Source organism: Panthera pardus, unplaced genomic scaffold (assembly GCF_024362965.1).
Source record: "Panthera pardus isolate Hobbes unplaced genomic scaffold, ASM2436296v1 HiC_scaffold_6, whole genome shotgun sequence".
NCBI classification, from domain to species: Eukaryota; Metazoa; Chordata; class Mammalia; order Carnivora; family Felidae; genus Panthera; species Panthera pardus.
This window is the reverse complement of record NW_026526991.1, coordinates 50,238,704-50,256,683: the sequence shown is the minus strand read 5'-3', so window position 1 is coordinate 50,256,683 and position 17,980 is coordinate 50,238,704. Positions and strand designations below refer to the sequence as shown.

Here is a 17,980-nt window from a genome sequence, read left to right as displayed (position 1 = left end):
CTCGCAAGTGTTTGATAAATGCTCGTGACTTACGGGTGTTAAGGAGAAAATGCAAGGCCGCCATATTCAGTGTGTTCAATCTGGTTATGCTGAAGTAGAGGCAAGTAAAATAAATGAAGGTGTTTCTTTTCAGAAAGCAGAGGGTGGATCTTGGAGGCACAGGGGCTCCAACAGCCAGTCCTCTGCTCCCTGAGGCTAGGACATACCTTGATTCCCATAGCCGCTCTCTATTCCAGAGCCGTCCCACGAGTCTACTGCGCTGTCCACACTGGGCACGGTGGAGGGGTACGTGTCAGTGAGCTTGCCTGGCTTCTGTGCCAGAGAGGGGTCCTCCTCCACATCTCCCAGGTCACTCAGGTGGCTAGCGATGGGGAATTTCTTGGGACTTGATGCTGCCTGGGCTTTAAAGACAGAGAAGGAGTTTGAAGTCTAAGCGTCCATTTAAATAAAAAGATACTGACATACTCCCTCAGGGGAGTCATTTCCTTAGAAACACACACACGCAGGGAAAGAAATGCACTGAAAACCCTTCACTGTGGCTCTCGACCCACTCACCATCTGTCTGTTTCTTAATCTTCAAGGTGACGGTCTCTCCTGCCATCTGTAGCAAATGGATGGCCTCACTCAGAGGCTTCCCTTTCAGGCTGCTGCTGTTGATGGCCAGGATTCGGTCTCCTATGTGGATTGCGCCGGTTCTGAAACACCACATGGTAATAGGAAAGGTAGAAATAATCCCTGTGTGCAGCTGAATATCAATTCCCCACCATACTTTATATATTCATAGTAATAAAGATTTGGCAAGGGTCTCTAGAAGCCACTTCTAGCTTTCTCCTGGGCAATGATACAAGATAACTGCATCTGCTGGGAATCACTTTTTAGTTTCAAATAAAATCAGAAAAACTGTTTTAATTAGCATTTCGAATGGACTCGTGTGCTTTTTACATTCCAAAAAAACGCTGGGTCATTTGGTAACCTCTTAAAGATCCCGAGGAAAGAAACAATGTTGGACAATAAATGCAGCGATGTTTAGTATGGGGCATTCCTTCTTGTGACAGATTTGAAAGGCTGAACACAATCACTCCTGCAGCTCACGGGAAGTGAGGCTCAGAGAGGTGGGGACCTACACCAGACCCTGGTGTGTCGGGGTCCCTCTGTTGGTAATTCCAAGGATAGAAAAGGCTCCATTCAGGAATCAATTAATGTTACATTGTAATCCAACTTCCCAGTTGTGTGGCCCGGGTACCTTCATTTAAGCTCTCTGGGTGTCAGTTTCCTCACGTCTCAGGGGGCATAATGGGGATAATCATCTCTCAGGGGAGCCCTGAGGATTAAACGGGGAATCTCATGTAAAGGGCTCAGCCTGCTGCTTGAAAGATGGATAAAGAAAATTTATTGATCGATGAACTAATAAACCTTTGGCCTTTTCTCTTCTCTTTCCGTCCTCACCCAATTCTGAGCAGGCAGGTTGGAATTCATAATTCTGATGTTCACCATATCCATCTTTGGAAGCACTGGGTGGGGAAGGAGTAGGGTCATAAGCTTTCAAGCTCAGGGATGGTATAAACACTCAGATCTCTCCAAGCGCTAGCCTCCTATTGTACTGGCTCACTGTAAGCACGCTGAGGGAAGGAAGCGGCCCAGCTCACAGGCTGCTTGAGGCTGAGCGTTCTGACCACAGCTTGCTTCCGGGGCACTGGGCAGCAGCAACTGGGGTAATAGAGGTGACATGAGGTCACACAGGTTATGAGAGCACGCTTAACGAGTCTACCGATGCATCTACTCTCAAGCAAATTTTTTCTTAGGGGGGAAAAAAAAGATCACTTAATTCATTCATAAAGGATCTCCAGTTTATGAAAGATCTGTGTTGTAAACCATAGAACACTTGACCGGTAGGTGGCTGAATCAGATCAATATTAATCTTTTCTTGTTGTCTCCCTAACAGAGATATGTGGGACTGTCTCTCTAGCAGGGGAAGCTAGGAAAAGAGAATATCTGAAGAATACCACAGCGTCGGCATCTCTGTTAATATCGGACTGTGACATTCCTACAGGGTGAACCTTTCTGAGCTATCTCAGTGCCCACATCTCCCAGATGAAGATGTTGGGGGAGCTGACTTCCAAGGTGCCTGGAAGCTCCAAAATTCAACCATTATTCGTGTCGGCATGAATGACGTGTGTGCTTTCCTGAGCAAGCCTACCAGAGGAAAGATCTGGTTATGGGGTTTGGAAGAGGCACCATTATCACGTCTCAGAAAGAAAAGCAGTTTAGCGGGGCTTGGGTGTGTGTGTGCATCATTGCCAACACAGCAGATGGACCTTCTTCTAAGTTACAAGACGTTATGAAGATGGGTCACTACACTTTGTTTCCCCAAATCTTTGAAGACAAAGCCTGGGTCATCCTCTCTGGAAAACACAGCGGCCAAACCCAGTACCTGTCAGGTAACAGAGCCTCAGTAAATGTTTGTGGAATTGAACTGGACAAGCCTTTTTAACCTCCCTGAACTTCAGTCTCCTCTCAAAATGGACACAATATAAACCCACCTCCAGTCGACTGTGGTCAAGTGTATACATTTCCAGAGAGTAATATCAAGGCTAAGCCCATGGTATCTGTTACTGCCCGTAAGATGCCCCTCAAAGTCAAGTCGGAGCTCTGCCTGAGAGTTCTCAAGCTCTAAAATCAATTCTTTGTGCGGATCTGAAAAAGTCAACAGCTAACCAAGCAGGAGAGGGGAGCATATTTCTATGCGGCTTGTGAGGACAGCAACCCATCTCAGACACAGGTAATTGTAGCATTTTCTTGAAATTTTACCTTTCAGCTAATCCCCCTTTAGTGAGGCTTGAAATGATTATAGGATCAAACGGCTCTTCAGTTCCTGAAATTGTGATGCCAAGGGGCCCCCCATAGCGCTTAAGCTCCACAGTGTAAATAATTGCTCCGGAACTTTCTTGCTCATCTGCAATAAACGCCAAGGAGTCATAATTGGTTTCTTTGGAAAAAGCGAAGTAAGAAGACACATATATTCATGCACGAAATAAGAAACTCGAAACGTCATCGTGAAAACATTACGTCTCAGGAAATCATTATCTGGGGAAGTAGAATCTCCTTAGGATATATCACATTCTAATACAGGGATGTGGTTACCTTAGTGTCCGGGAAGGGGTTCACTGCCTAATGACCTATGTTTGAAATCAGTGAGTGAGCCACCGAGCTGGCACCGCAGGCCCTTTGGACGGTGTCCATACCTAGTACAGGGGCTTGCCCAGCACTTGTGTGCCACAAATACCTGAGGCATGAGCGCATGGCTGAGGAGGAACTGAAGCAGGAGAGAGAGAGTCATGCAGTGACAGAGACCCGGCCAGGCCACTCCTATTTCCAGGCCTTTCCAAGCAAGCTAACTTCCAGTATGAGAAGATTTTACTCAGGGTTGGAGCAAACGTTAGCATATACATGGCTAAGTGGGGCTCGGCCGAGGTGGCTTAGAAATCTAAAATCCCTTACACGTCATTCCACTGATTGTATCTTAAAACGTCAATCCTACGGATAAATTCACAGGTATTAAAGTCATGGTTTGAATGGTTCTCTCTCCTCTGTTCTAGAGATTAAGAGCCATGCAGGGGCGCCTGGGTGGCTCAGTCGGTTAAACGTCCGACTTTGGCTCAGGTCATGATCTCGCAGTCCGTGAGTTCTAGCCCTGCGTCGGGCTCTGGGCTGATGGCTCAGAGCCTGGAGCCTGCTTCCGATTCTGTGTCTCCCTCTCTCCCTGCCCCTCCCCATTCATGCTCTGTCTCTCTCTGTCTCAAAAATAAATAAAAACGTTAAAAAAAAATAAAAAAAAATTAAAAAAAAAAAAGAGCCATGCAAATCACGTTTCGGTAGCATATACCAGGCTGCCACGGTCATGAACTAACTTTCACTATTTAACATTGGTATGAAGGAAATCCTCTGTTAATGCGGTCTTCCCACAGCACTGGCCTGCAAGATGTCACGGGACACCTTTAACCTTGTTGGGGGTTTTCAGTATGTCAGGGTTACAAATATGCAGTCTCAGATTTCAAAGTGTTTTTCTTTGCTCGTGACATGCTTCAAGTCCTTGGGCATTTCTCATTCTATTCCTTGTGCCCCGGAGCTGCGAATGGCTAAGGAGCTGTTTCATTTCTGTACCCAAGGATACAGTGAAATGGTCCCGGAGCTACTTTAACACAGTTAGTTTTACAGTCAGACTGTATCCTAGTTAAGCATTACCACAGTCACATTTCTGCAAGGAGCAGCTGTTCATTTATGACATGAAACCCTGAAATAAGGAGGAAAAGAAGAGCCTGAATTAACGATTCAATTATCTGTGTGTACAGTGAACAGTTACAACGAGCATAAAATGAAAGGTCTGTAGAGTAGCGTAGAAGTGATATGTTCTCTCCTGCCAGCGTTTACTTCATTCTTGCCATAGACTGGGACTTCTGGAATGTACCCATCCCCTCCACTTCCTCGGTACTCTACTCCTAATAAGCTCCATGCACAGAGAATTCAAGACCGTCCACCACACACGCAACGCTTAAATCAACCTCTTACGATATAAAAATACCCAATATTACACTCAAATTTGTATTGGCAGACAAGAAGCCTCCACATCCAGTGTCAAGAGCTTTAGTTTGACGGCTCACAAACCACTTACAGGCTTCTCCCCAAGTGGCCAACAAGGTGGTGATCACGTGCTAGGGAGCTGCTGAAGGCAGCAGGAGGATACAGTACCGTGTGGAGGCAGAGGTCAAAAGTCTAAATTTTCGACACTATGATAACGTCATCATCCTTCAGAGCTGGCTTTGACATAAAGGAATAGGGTATTATTGGATAGATTACATGTACTTCATAGACTGTGCTACCAACTATATTCGGGATAGAATTCTGGGTGAGTCATTTGATTAGTAGACCTTGGCATTATTAAATATTAGTCACCCCCGGGGCACTCACTCTACTGGTCATTCAGTGCGGGTGTTTATGCCAGTGGAAAGACCCTGACCCTTATTGTTCCGCCTTATAGGGCAAGCAGGAACACCGCTTTGTCAATGGACACCAAATAGTCTGGACTTGGCCACCGGTGCTTGATGGGAGTTGTGGGAAGTGACAGCTGTCCAGCAGCGAAACCCAGCAACCTGTGGGAAGTTTCAGTTAAAACTTCAGTCCAGATGAAAATAACCACTGGTCTATAGGAAGCTGGGCTTGGGTGCAGTCCCACTAGCTGGGAAAGGGTGGAAAAACTGGTTCTATTTCACTTCTTCTTTAGGCGATCCAGAGTGAGTGCCCTGGGTGGTTTTTGTTGTTGTTGTTGTTGTTTTTGTGTTTTTGTTTTTTTGTTTTTTGTTTTTGACAGTTTTGCAACTTGCATCACAAAGATGACAAAATAACACCAGAATAGAGTGAATGGGTTTAGGACAGGCCACTTTATGTAGGGACATTTTTAAAGTAGGCAGCTGAGGCCTCACAATAACAAGCTGTCAATTCTTAAGGCACTCGAGTTTAAATTGTGACGGGGAAGCCAATTAAAAAAATGGCAGTATTTTAGTGAGGAAGGACACATTCCTGTTATCTGTCACGTTGGGATGGAAACAGGAAGAAGTGAGGCTATGTTAGATTACGACAGAAATAGAAGCTTATTTCTGAATTCTTCATTAAGTAAATTGTCAGGAACAAAGACCGGAAAGGGAATATTTAAGAGAAATTTCAACCAAAAACAATGAGTAGATTTTTTGCACCAAATTAAAACCAACTGTTTTTTTTATTAAAAAAGTTTTTTGTAAATGTTTATTTTTGAGACAGAGAGAGACAGAGCATGAACGGGGGAGGGTCAGAGAGAGAGGGAGACACAGAATCTGAAGCAGGCTCCAGGCTCTGAGCTGCCAGCACAGAGCCCGACGCGGGGCTCGAACTCACGGACTGTGAGATCGTGACCTGAGCCGAAGTCGGACACTCAACCGACCAAGCCACCCAGGCGCCCCTATTGCTAATATTTTAAACTGTGATGATATGGAGCTACATCTTTTAGAAATCCTTTAAAAGAATATCCTTTATAGATACATTAATAGTATTTATAAGGTGGGGTGATAGGTGTCTAGAATTTGTTCAATGTGATTCAGTGTGTGGGTGGAGTGGGGAAATCAGGATAAGAGTGGAGCTGTATAGCAAGATGGATCCTAAGTTAACAGTTGTTGATGCTTGGTGGTGTTGGATGGTCCATGCCACCATTCTTCTCCATTTACAAAATACATTTGACGTTTTTGTAATAAAATTGGTGTTTTTATTATTTATTTATTTAAAACTATTTTTATGTTTATTTTTCAGAGTGAGAGAGACAGAGTGTGAGCAGGGGAGGGGCAGAGAGAGAGGGAGACACAGAATCCGAAGCAGGCTCCAGGCTCTGAGCTGTCAGCACAGAGCCAGATGCGGGGCTCGAACTCACGAACTGCGAGATCATGACCCGAGCCTAAGTCAGATGCTTAACCGACTGAGCCACCCAGGTGCCCCTAAAACTGTAAAAATATCGGGACATCTGGCTGGCTCAGTTGGAGGAGCATGCGACTCTTGATCTCAGAGTCCCGAGTTCCAGTCCTACTTCAGGTGTAGAGGTTACTTAAACAAACTTAAAAAAAAAAAAAGATAGACATTTCCTTAGAAAACACTCATGGATGCCTTGAGTAAACGATTATTTAATTAGTCTGGCTTCCTTACTTTCATAGACGGTGGTGGCTGCACGCACACTGTCTCATCCAGACCCTTATGAGCCATCTGTCCACCAGGCGACGTTCCCAGAACTTCCCACCGACACTCGCTCTAGAAGAGGCCCCCACCTCAGCTCTGCCCTGTTTTTCACAGTTTCTTCCTAAATTGTTGTCCTGGTTGGGCTCCTGCCTTTGCCCCTCCCCCACATCTATTTTCACCAGTGCTGCCAATAGACAATTCCTCCTCTTTTCTTCCCAGAATATTTTTAAGGCATAAATCTGAATATGTTACTGTCTTACTTGAAGCTTTCCTGTAGTTCCTCAATTCTTTTGAGAATAAAATACAACCACTTTGTATGAGCTGAGCTGGAGCCTCTGAGTCCCCAGAGGGTCATGCCTCCTCTCCCACCACAGTCCCGTCTCCTAACTTCTCTCCACTGAACCAGCCGTAGCTCCTTAAAGCGTAGTTAGAAAAGTGCTTTTCTAACATCTTCAAGCTGGCATCTGTTACTCCCTACGCACAAACGCATTTCTTTCTCCGGAGAATTTCTACCCTTCCTTTGAGACTTGGCTCATGTGTCTCGTCTTTCAGGAAGGCTTCCTGGTTACCCGGCCGCGGCCAGCAGCTTTTCCAGGGGATCCCATAGCTCCTGTGTATTCTACCAGTGTTCTCAACTCCTCTTCATTCTTGTTCCCCTCCTCAAGGAGAAACATTCAATTCAATTTAAATTCTCTGTAACAAGAGAAATTAAATCTGAAGAATGGATTCAGTCAGGTAAGGTTGAGCTTTGAAGGGCCACAAACCATTCTAATATAACGTCTAAGATTCTTTGCTCCCTGAGAACCAGTATTTGCCCCCATCAAGAATGCATGCATGTTCTAGTATATACTTTTCACTCTATGTTTGAATGATTTCTCTACTTGTCTCCGCCATTCGAATAGGATCACCTTGAAAATAGACATGTTGTCTTCATATCCCCAGAACAATGTCTGGCACCTCGGGGTCTTTGGTAAACGGCTGGACAAATGAGCGAGAGGATAAGTGGATGTTGTTAGCCCGAGTCACAGTTCCGAGGGACGCAGTCTCTAAGAGAGCCTCGTGAGTCACTGTCCCGGTGACTCTGAGGTCTAGTTTTCTTCCGCAAGGTGATGTAAACCCAACTATGGCTCACTCAAAGAGTGACAGTAAGACCCGGGCTGCCACCGTGGGGACCAGCAAACCTAGAGCATCCTCCCTCCACAGCGCTGAGAGTGTCTGAGTCAGCTTCAGGCTACACTTCCCACTCCATCTGTCTTCTTGGGCTTTAGCCCAACTGGCAGTTGTAAGGTCCTACAGCTTAGGAGGGTGATAACCGCCATTGATGCTCAGGCCATTTTGGAGGTGGAAGCATTCCAAGACCCTCTCTCCTTGAGGCTGCTCCAGCTTAGAAAGGAGCAACGGGAGTGTTTAGCCAGAACAAAAACTTTCTGAGAAGAAAAAAATGCAGGATCGCCAGTAAGTTTCAAAGTGAGCCCAAACAGATGTTAATGATATTATAAGAAGCTTTTATATCGCAACAGAAGGTTTACAACTATTAGCGAAAGACATGAAAGGGGGCCGGCCTACTTGTTTGTTCTGCTCGGCTCTAGTTAAGAAAATTAATGGGACCACAGAACAGATGCAAAATTGCAGCGTTACTTATCTACAATGTTATTTTCGGGCGTCTTGAGTGTTGACTATTTAACCAAATGAACACTATCCGGCTTGAATCCATAATGGCAGCTGCTTCTGTGACCAAACGGGGGGCCTGGATTTGGGAGAGAGCCCTTGGAATGCATAAACGTACAGGTCAATCAAAGTTCACTTCAACTAAAAGCGACAGAATTCATTTCACGGAGTATGGCTATGTTTCTTGGAGGACAGGACTGAGAAAATAAACCATTTAGAACAACACCCCTTACAGCTTCCTACTCTTGTGTGGTCATTTTATCTGGCCACTAAATAGTGTACCAACGGAGCTCCAAGGAGTTGCTGAGTGTCAGAGAGGAGAATTTGAATTTCTTTTGTTATGATAATTACATATGTATATATAATATATACATACACATATACATATACATATATGTACATACATACACATCTCCACATTACCCTGCTTTGTGACTGTGCTTCTCAAAGTGTAGTCTGGGGACTAGGAACTTCAGCATTATCTAAGAACTTGTAAATACACATTCTCTTCACCTCAGACCTATAGGAATCCCCAAGTCTGGGGGAGGAACCCAGTCATCTGTGTTTTAACAAGACTTCTAGGTGATTCTGACTAGAGTTTGAGAACCATTACTCTGAGGGGCACCTGGGTGGCTTAGTCGGTTGAGCATCACACTTTGGCTCAGGTCATGAATTCAAGCCCCACATTGCACTCTCTGATGTAAGCCTGTCAGCGAAGAGCCCACTTTGGATCCTCTGTCCCCTCTCTCTACCTCTCTCCTGCTTGCACTCTCCCCCAAATAAATAAATATTAAAAAAAAAGAAAACCATTACTCTGAGATCAAGCATGAAAAAAGGGAAGATACCCCCCCTGCCCCCCTTTTAAAAAATCTATTATAGGTTCTTTCTTGAAGCCAGTCTTTTGCCAAAACCACCCCTTAACCACCGCTCCTAGCACAGCAAGGATCATTCTTGCTTGCTTGTAATGGGGACTTTCTGCTACTTCAGTCTAGATTTGAGGGGGAGAAAAGCTAGGGGAAATTACTGAAAAAAAAAAAATGAAAGCTTCAATCTTTGAAGGGCAGATTTCACTGGTACTAAAGCTATCTGTGCACAAGCCTCTGTTTGGAAAGGCATAAAGGTAATTTGCTTTTGATGGGACAAATTGTAGCCTGGAAATGTTTCTCTATATACATTAGAGCCCATGGAGGTAAAATATTGCATTTATGGTCTCTAAAAACATGCTCTATATTATAAGAGAGGTCTCTTGATCTGCAGATCAAGAGAGAAATCGCTAACAGCTATAAATTTGATTGGCACAAAGGCAGTAATACAGAGCACACAGGCCCTTAGGAATTATTTGGCACACATTTGCAAGTCTCCACCTATTTCTTCCTTCAAGTCCCCAAATTCTCAACTGTTTTGCTTCAGGGCTGCTTCTCGGCTAGCCACTCTCCCTCTCTTCATTTACATTGGATCTAGACACCATCAAAAAAAGACAATAGATTTTATTTCAAGAGGGTTATTTGCATCTTTGGGGACCTAAGGATTGGGTAACAGCCCTTGTTTTGGAGCCTTGGACCCAGGCAAGAGCCATCTGGCTCTACTTGGCTTATCCTCCTGTGGTAATGAAAGATGACACACACAAAAGCTCCTGAAGGCAGGATGGTCACTGAACATCGCGGGGAGGGAGGGAGGCAAATCCCTACAATTCCAAGGGTTCCAAAAGATTTGGACATAGTAAAATAGAGCTAAGATTAACGTAAAAGCATCCTAATACTGGCAGCTGGTAGTTAGGATTCATTGAGCCCTAGTAGGCACCACACATCACTGCTGAATGCTTACATGTATCACCTCCTTGGATCCTTGAACACAGCCATGGGAAATAGGCATTAAATGGATGTGTACAGATGAAGAAACGGATGCTCAGAGAATTTAATTTTCCCGTTTCCCAGCTTGTCAGTTGTGAAGCTAGCCTAGAGCTCTTAGTCATTTCACTCTCTTGCTCCCCGAGGCTGGACTAGAAACAAGAGTTGATTCAGACCCTTGAGTGTGCCCCATTCTTCACTAAACAATGGCAACCAGGTCATCACTGACCAAATACTATGGCCTCACTCCCCTGCTTTAAGTCTTTTGATGGCTCCCATTGGCTTCTGGAGTAAGGTTTGAATTTCTTAACATGGGTTAGGACTGTAATGGTCTGGCTTCAGTATATCTTTCTACTTGCCAACTACCGAGTCCTTACACATCATTTATGCACCGGCTACATCTGTTACTAGGATGTGTCATGCTTTCTGATCTCCTGCTTTGGCTCACTGTCTTCTGGTTAATTCTAACAACACCTCCCAAACCCTTTCAAGACCAAAGTGGTTAGAAATCCTTGAGCTCCCCAGGCTCAAATGGATGCCTCCATATTCTCTTAACATTTTGTGCTTACACCTAGCCCATTCATCATACTATCAATTATTTTCTTCTGTGTCTCATATAAGGTGGTGACTGATTTGGGGGCAGGGATTGTGTCTTTTTTTTTTTTAATGTTTTATTTATTTTTGAAACTGAGACAGGGCATGAGCAGGGGAGGGGCAGACAGAGAGGGAGAATCCGAAGCAGGCTCCAGGCTCCCAGACGTCAGCACAGAGCCCGACGTGGGGCTCGAACCCATGAACTGTGAGATCATGACCTGAGCTGACGTTGGACACCCAGCCAACTGAGCCACCCAGGTGCCCCGATTGTGTCTTTTTTAATCTAAGAACTGGCTGACCCTAACACCTCATACACATCAAATACATGCCGATGGCATGATTGAATGTAAAACAAAGACTTTAACAATTTTGAGAGTAGTTCTACCATCTGCTTGGGTAAGGTACAAGGCAGAGCAATAAAATTAGTGTAACGGGAAGACGTGCCCACATTTTGAAGCCACAGCTATTAAACCCAACTGCAGTATTGCTGGTTTAGGAAAAGAAGTTCTATCACGTATGGTTATAAACTTTCTGCAACTGATGAAAGCAGCAAGGATTGAGGGGGCAGGGTCAAGGAAAGCACTGGAAGACTCCCAGAGTACAGAAAGTCCAACATGAATATGAGCAACATTTTAGGGAGTGGAGACTATATGCTGAATTTTGTCATTTTAAAACATTGAGACCAAGGATGGTAATAATTCACATCACCAGTTTAATTTCAGATTAAGCACAGCATCAAACTTCCCAAATCAGTGACTTGTTATGATTAATGCTTACTTCCCATTCATTTAAATCTTGCTGAATGATAAGAACAAAGGTGGAGAAAGGCATTTTAGGAAGCAGTAGCCATAAAAATAGTCCCCATGTATTGAACACCAACTGTGCCAGTAAATATTTCTATTACTAAGTGACAACTGCTCCGTAAGGCGAGTATTGCTGTCTGTACATTACTGAAAATACAGCGGAATCTCAGGTTGGTTCAGTAGCTTGCCCAAACTCACATAGCTCAAATGTGGTGGAACTGGACTTTAAACTCAGGCCTGATCTTAAAGCATGTGCTCTTTAGGACCACATCGTCTGCCTTGAACTAACTCATTTTGAATCATTTCCTCCCCCACTCCTTGCTCTGTTCTGAGTAAGAGTAGTCAGCTACTCAAATTACACAGTACTTTACATCCTCATGTTGGAAGAGGATATAGAAACACTTAAATTCTTCCAAATCAATGATCAGATGGTAATTTTCAAATAGTGGTCTGGTATAAAAACATGTCTGAATGAGTATATATTTTCATATGCCAATTTGAGAAAATCTGGTTTGGGTAAATATGTCTCTCACATCTATACTTACAGTCTTATTTTGGGTAGGTGCACAGTTTTCAACGGAAGGATTTAGAATTTTAAAAATAGGACCTCCTTGGTGCACCTGGGTGGCTCAGTCAGTTAAGCATCTGACTTCGGCTCAAGTCATGATCTCGCAGTACACGAGTTAGAGCCCCACGTCGGGCTCTGTGCTGACAGCTCAGAGCCCGGAGGGAGCCTGCTTCGGATTCTGCGTCTCCCTCTCTCTATGTCCCTGCCCCGCTTGTTCTCTCTCTCTCTCTCCCTCTCAATCTCTCTCAAAAATAAATTTAAACAATTACAAAATTAAATAAAATAAAAATACGACCTCCTAAAAAAATAAAAAAAAAACTTAATAAGCATGATAATTACCATAATACTAGGCATAGGGATTGTAGGGTGAAAGGGGAAAGGGGGGAAAGATGAACTGAAGGAAAGAAGCAATTGAAAGTAAGACCTGACTCTCCAAGTGCTCAGTTATTGTTTCTGGAACTCCTCCTGCCTGACATGTCTGCACAGCCTGGTGTTGGAACTGGGAACACTGCCAACTGTGAGCACTATACATATTCATCTCTGGCTTGGGTTTTTTACTCTGCAAGGAAGGTGGCTGAGATCTGCTTAGCTTGGCAAATCATACAAAATGGGTTTCTCCACAGAGTGTTGCCTCTTCACTAGGACACAGCCCAGACTGATGCTTGAGGCTTTATCCTTTTTGGAAATAAATCCCCCAAAGAAAGTGCAACTGAAGCATGCTTATAAAGAGAAGAATGCAAACGTTGGTACAGAAAATCAGTTGCTTGAGAAATAATGAGTGGAAAATTTTAAACATTGGTTATAAAATATATTTGAAGACAATCATCCTTACCAGCTCTGCTGATGGATGCAACTACCAGTTTGTTTTAGTTTTGGATAGGAATCAAAACCACATGACCACAAACTCTAGATCTAGATGGCTTAGTTATAGAAGATTCTAGAGCACTGACAATAACTCGTCTTTGGTTGGAACGAAGCTCTCTTAACCACTCTCTCTGTAACCATTACTGGATTAACTGATTCTCCATCCTCTTTGTAAAATGTACCTTTCTTTTTTTTTTGAATTTTTTGAATGTTTATTTATTTTTTGAGGGAGAGAGAGAGAGAGAGAGAGAGAGAGAGAGACAGAGCATGAGTGGCAGAAGGGCAGAGAGAGAGGGAGACACAGAATCCAAAGCAGGCTCCAGGCTCTGAGCTGTCAGCACAGAGCCTGACATGGGGCTCGAACTCACAGACTGCGAAATCATGACCTGAGCTGAAGTCAGAGGCTTAAGACTGAGGCACCCAGGTGCCCCTAAAATGTACCTTACAATGCCATCGAATGCTCTAGTGTAATAGGTCTCTCTCTCTAGTACCTCTGTGAATCTCTGTTCCTGCTAACAATTGTGTTGTAAGCTTAAAAATCTAGTCAATTTTGTTTATTCCCAAGCTTGTTGATGTTAGTTTTACTAGTTTTTGTAACTATGTAATCTGATGAATCTCACATAACCTATGAAACATGAGTACAGTGGTTCTATGAAAACAAAATCAAATTCTTTGGAAAGATTCAATAAGGGAGGTCGTTAGGCAAAAATCTACTGTTAATTCTGTAGAAGAAAAACTTGAAAATATTGGGCAAGTAAAAAAATCTAAATGGAGTAAACATTCAGATTAAATTCTTTAAATTTTCACTATATTAAAAGAAAAACAAAACTGGAAATCATGAACTGTATATTATATGTATGGTTTAGGAAACCAAACAAGTAAAAAGACTTGTAACTGTGATCAGCAGAATGATATTCATAGCAAAGAAGTTGGCTTCACCCCCGAGATTGGTAAAATTTTAAGTTAAATGTTTATGCTACCCATAGCTATCATTTTCTGTTAATTCCCCACATTAACTGCGTCGTTCAATTATGGACTTTTTTCAATCAGCTCTAGGTTCTTATCATAATCAGATAAAAGACCCTCTACTGCTGCTCAGATTGTGTTCCTTGGACCACAGTAGGAAGGCTGCTAGAAATGCAGAGTCTTGGGCCTCATCTGGGTGTAATATCCAGGAACTGTGTTCTAACAAGCTCTTCAGGTGATTCTGAGGCCCTTAAAGTTTGAGAAGCCCTGTCCCATTGTGTTCCTCCATTACTGGAAACACTACCAATGAATACAGCCCTTTTAGAAAACAACAGGATACTTCCATGAGCATGGAAAATTTTTCCATTTCTTTGTGTCTTCTTCACTGTCTTTCATAAGCTTTCTATAGTGAAAGATATATGATTTCACTCATATGTGGAATCTGAGAAACTTAACAGATGATCATAGGGGAAGGAAGGGAAAAATAAGATAGAAACAGAGGGAGGCAAACCATAAGAGACTCTTTACTTTTTTTTAAGTCTCTACCTCATGGAAAAAAAGTTTTTAAATGTTTTATTTTTATTTTTATTCTTTGGAGACAGAGACAGAGTGCGGGGGGGGGGGGGGCAGTGAGAGAGGGAGACACAGAATCCAAAGCAGGCTCCAGGCTCTGAGCTGTCAGCACAGACCTCGACGTGGAGCTCGAGTCCATGAACTGTGAGATCATGACCTGAGCTGAAGTCTGATGCTTAACTGACTGAGCCACCCAGGCGCCCTTATAAGAGATTCTTAAATACAGAGAACAAACTGAGGGTTGTTGGGGGTGGGGTGGGGTAAGTGGGTGATGGGCAATAAGGAGGGTGCTTGTTGAGATGAACACTGGGTGTTATATGTAAGAGATGAATCACTGGGTTCTACTCTTGAAGCCAAGACTACACTGTATGTTAAGTAACTTGAGAATTAAAAATAATTAAAGAAAAAAAAGAAAACAATACGATACAAGACTCATCAGGAATCATGAGAAGTTCCTTTTTACTCTTACTCAGCAGTTCTACTTCTAAAACTATTTCCTAAGGGAATAATTCAAAAGAAGGAGAAGAGTTGAGTAAAGATATCCATACGTAAAGATGTCTGTGATTGTACTATCTACAATAACTGGAAGCCATCTAAGTAAGAAGAGAAAAATGATAAATAAATTACAGACAGACAATGGTAGATATTAAGTGTTTGAAAAGTGGGTAATGTGCTTATGAAGGTGTAACACACACTGATTATGTAATACAAATATCAATTAGAAAATGACTAGTTCCATTGTGTTAGGGGTAGTATTGGGTGATGCTTTAGTTTTCACTTTTAAACACTGCTTTGATACAGTTGCAATAATGTTGTATAATAAAAATCTTAACTGTACAATTTAAAAGCACCCCTATTGAAAATTCATAGTACCCTCTTAACACACAATTTAAAGACCCCTTTAACTATGTAAGACTCTGCTGCAAAGTCACTAGCCAGCTGTCGCATGTAAAACATCAAGATGTCATATCTTTTGTGACAGACGGGCAGTTAGAGAAGTCAGTCTTAACTAAGAAGGCTATCAATACCTGAATTATCTTCATCTTTGCGGATTTTGAGCTTCACCAAGTCTTCACATTGCTGGAGGATCTGAACCGCATCTTCCATAGAACAGTTGTCCAGCCGGATGTTATCTATCGCAAGTAATTTATCTCCCAGTTCCAGGGTGCCAGTCCTGTTAGTAAATGCACAGCGACACATGATGAATGAGCACTTACCCTGGTCATTTAAGAGGCATTAAGAAGAGTGTGGCAGTAATGGCAGTCTTTAGAGGGAAAGACGCCCTCCAGCTATTTTTAAATTGCATTTTATGAGCAAATCCCTTTTTTTCCAGTCTTGTTTTGGATGGCTGCCATGACACCAAATTTCAGAGTATTAAAAACATTTTTTTTTAACTGGTTTCTTCAAGTCGTCGAGGACAGCTATATAAGCTTCACTCAGGAATTCTAAGTTTCCCAGGAAGGGAGGTGAAGGGGCAGGGTTTACAGACACTGGGAGTCCTCATGCTTCTCCGCATCGGTGCACTCCTTTTCTTCCTGGGCAATTCCAGGTACTAGGAGAGGGCTGAGAGACGGTGGGCGAGACTTAGTGGATGTCAGAGTCGTGGTGTCCCTGCCCTTTCCACCTGTCCCGGGAAACACACTGTGGCTGCCATAGGGAGAAAGGGTGAATCTGATGCTACCTATCTGCGAGGTGGCCCCTGAGAGTCTCACACTGGCCATGGACCTCTGCAGGTCTGTTGAAAATATTCAAGGTCCATCATGAAATAAGAAAAATAATGAGAATGGATATGTATTTGTGCATATATGCACATACATACATATTTGTAAGGAAGGTTATGTTTTGGGAAGGACTATTTTTCATGCATTATGTCTGTGGCAGAGATTGCTAACTGCTTTCCTGCATCTAATTTCCTCTCTCTTCTTCTGGGTCGCTCCTTGAAGATGCATGTCCCAGACTCCCTCGACACCACTCTCACTTCCCTTTCATGGCTAGAAAACCACAATGACAGGAGCAAGCGGGTGAGGATGGCAGGATTGCTGCCCTAGTCCTGCACTGCCTGCCTGCCTCCCAGCTGTCACATGAGATACAGTGCAGTCTTGTCTGACCCAGTCTGTTTATGAGCTTCCCTGTCATGGCATCTGAGCCTATCCCGATATACCTAAACCCATACAATGTCCTTCCTGCTTTTTGAGCATTAGAGTATTTCTTTAATGAAATGACTGTGATAATAGAAGGGTTTCTTTTTTTTTTTTTTAAGTCTTAATTGGACAATAGAAAGTTAAGTCTTACATAAGTATTCCCAAACATTTAAAAACATTTCGATCTGTGACACTGAAAGTTTGAGACTCCCTGAGTTTAATGGTATATGGGCCAAATAGGACATTGTTCTAGGCTCAGGGATCTGGCTTGGCTAGGGAGGACATTCGGGCATCTCGCAAAGCTCTCCCACAAGCTATTATCTCTATGTGGGGTGTTTCATAATTGGGACCATAAGTAGGACCACTTCCAGTTTCTTAGCTGGAAAATGAAGAGAGTCAGTGAAGGAGAGCCTATGATAGATTCGGGAAGGACCCTAACAAATATTTTCAGGTGATTATTGTCTACAGTGGGTACAAAAATAAATAAATAAGGTGGGAGAGCTACACAGTCATTGCATGAGAAATGTTGAATATAATCAATTAGTAGTGGCTGTCTGGAAAATGATTCATTAGGAAGGTCTACCTTGGGTGTGGAAAGGGTCACTTCTACTTTAATTAAGGAAGCCTTACACCCAGCTGCCTCAGTCGTTAGAGCATGTGACTCTTGATCTTGGGGTCATGAGTTCGAGCCCCACATTGGTGATAGAGTTTACTTAAAAAAGAGAAAAAAGAAAAAAAAAAAAAAGAAATGCCTTGGAATGAACCAGAAAATTCATTTTCCTTACCTATGTGCCACACTGCCTTTCTTGATATCTGATATGACAAGGGGATCTCCTGGTTTTCTGCTGGATGGTGCTGTAATAACGAAGTTAGAATAGTCACATCTTTATACCCATGATTCACCCACACTGTACATTTCCAGTTTGTAGCAATGGTTAATGCAGGTACAGTTTGTATGCAAAGCAAAGATGCTCAGCAAACAGATTAGAAAATGTGCACATTACACCTTCTTGATATAAAGATATTTGTGTTGAAGTATTTACAAACTTAAAAACAAAAGCCCAGTCATTAAAATTTTTTTTTACTGTTTATTTTTGAGAGAGACAGAGAGAGAGACAGAGTGTGGGCTGGGGAAGGGGCAGAGAGACGGAGACATGGAATCCATTGCAGGCTCTAGGCTCCGGGCTTGTCAGCACAGAGCCCAAC

At 43.0% G+C, this 17,980-nt stretch overlaps 1 protein-coding gene across 16 annotated transcripts in view; it reads right to left on the bottom strand.

Annotated features, from left to right (window-relative positions):
- GRIP1 (glutamate receptor interacting protein 1) overlaps positions 1–17,980 on the bottom strand; it is a 682,822-nt gene that overhangs the window by 40,668 nt on the left and 624,174 nt on the right. For 15 of the 16 annotated variants that reach the window (XM_019455025.2, XM_053896004.1, XM_053896003.1 and 12 more), the window contains 5 exons: positions 17,560–17,629; positions 15,662–15,807; positions 2,809–2,953; positions 556–695; positions 207–401 (listed from right to left, as the gene is read on the bottom strand). In XM_019455025.2, coding sequence (XP_019310570.2) covers positions 207–401; positions 556–695; positions 2,809–2,953; positions 15,662–15,807; positions 17,560–17,629 — 696 coding nt within the window. The remainder of the gene's footprint in view (positions 1–206; positions 402–555; positions 696–2,808; positions 2,954–15,661; positions 15,808–17,559; positions 17,630–17,980) is intronic. The other variant, XM_053896010.1, reaches the window with a different exon arrangement.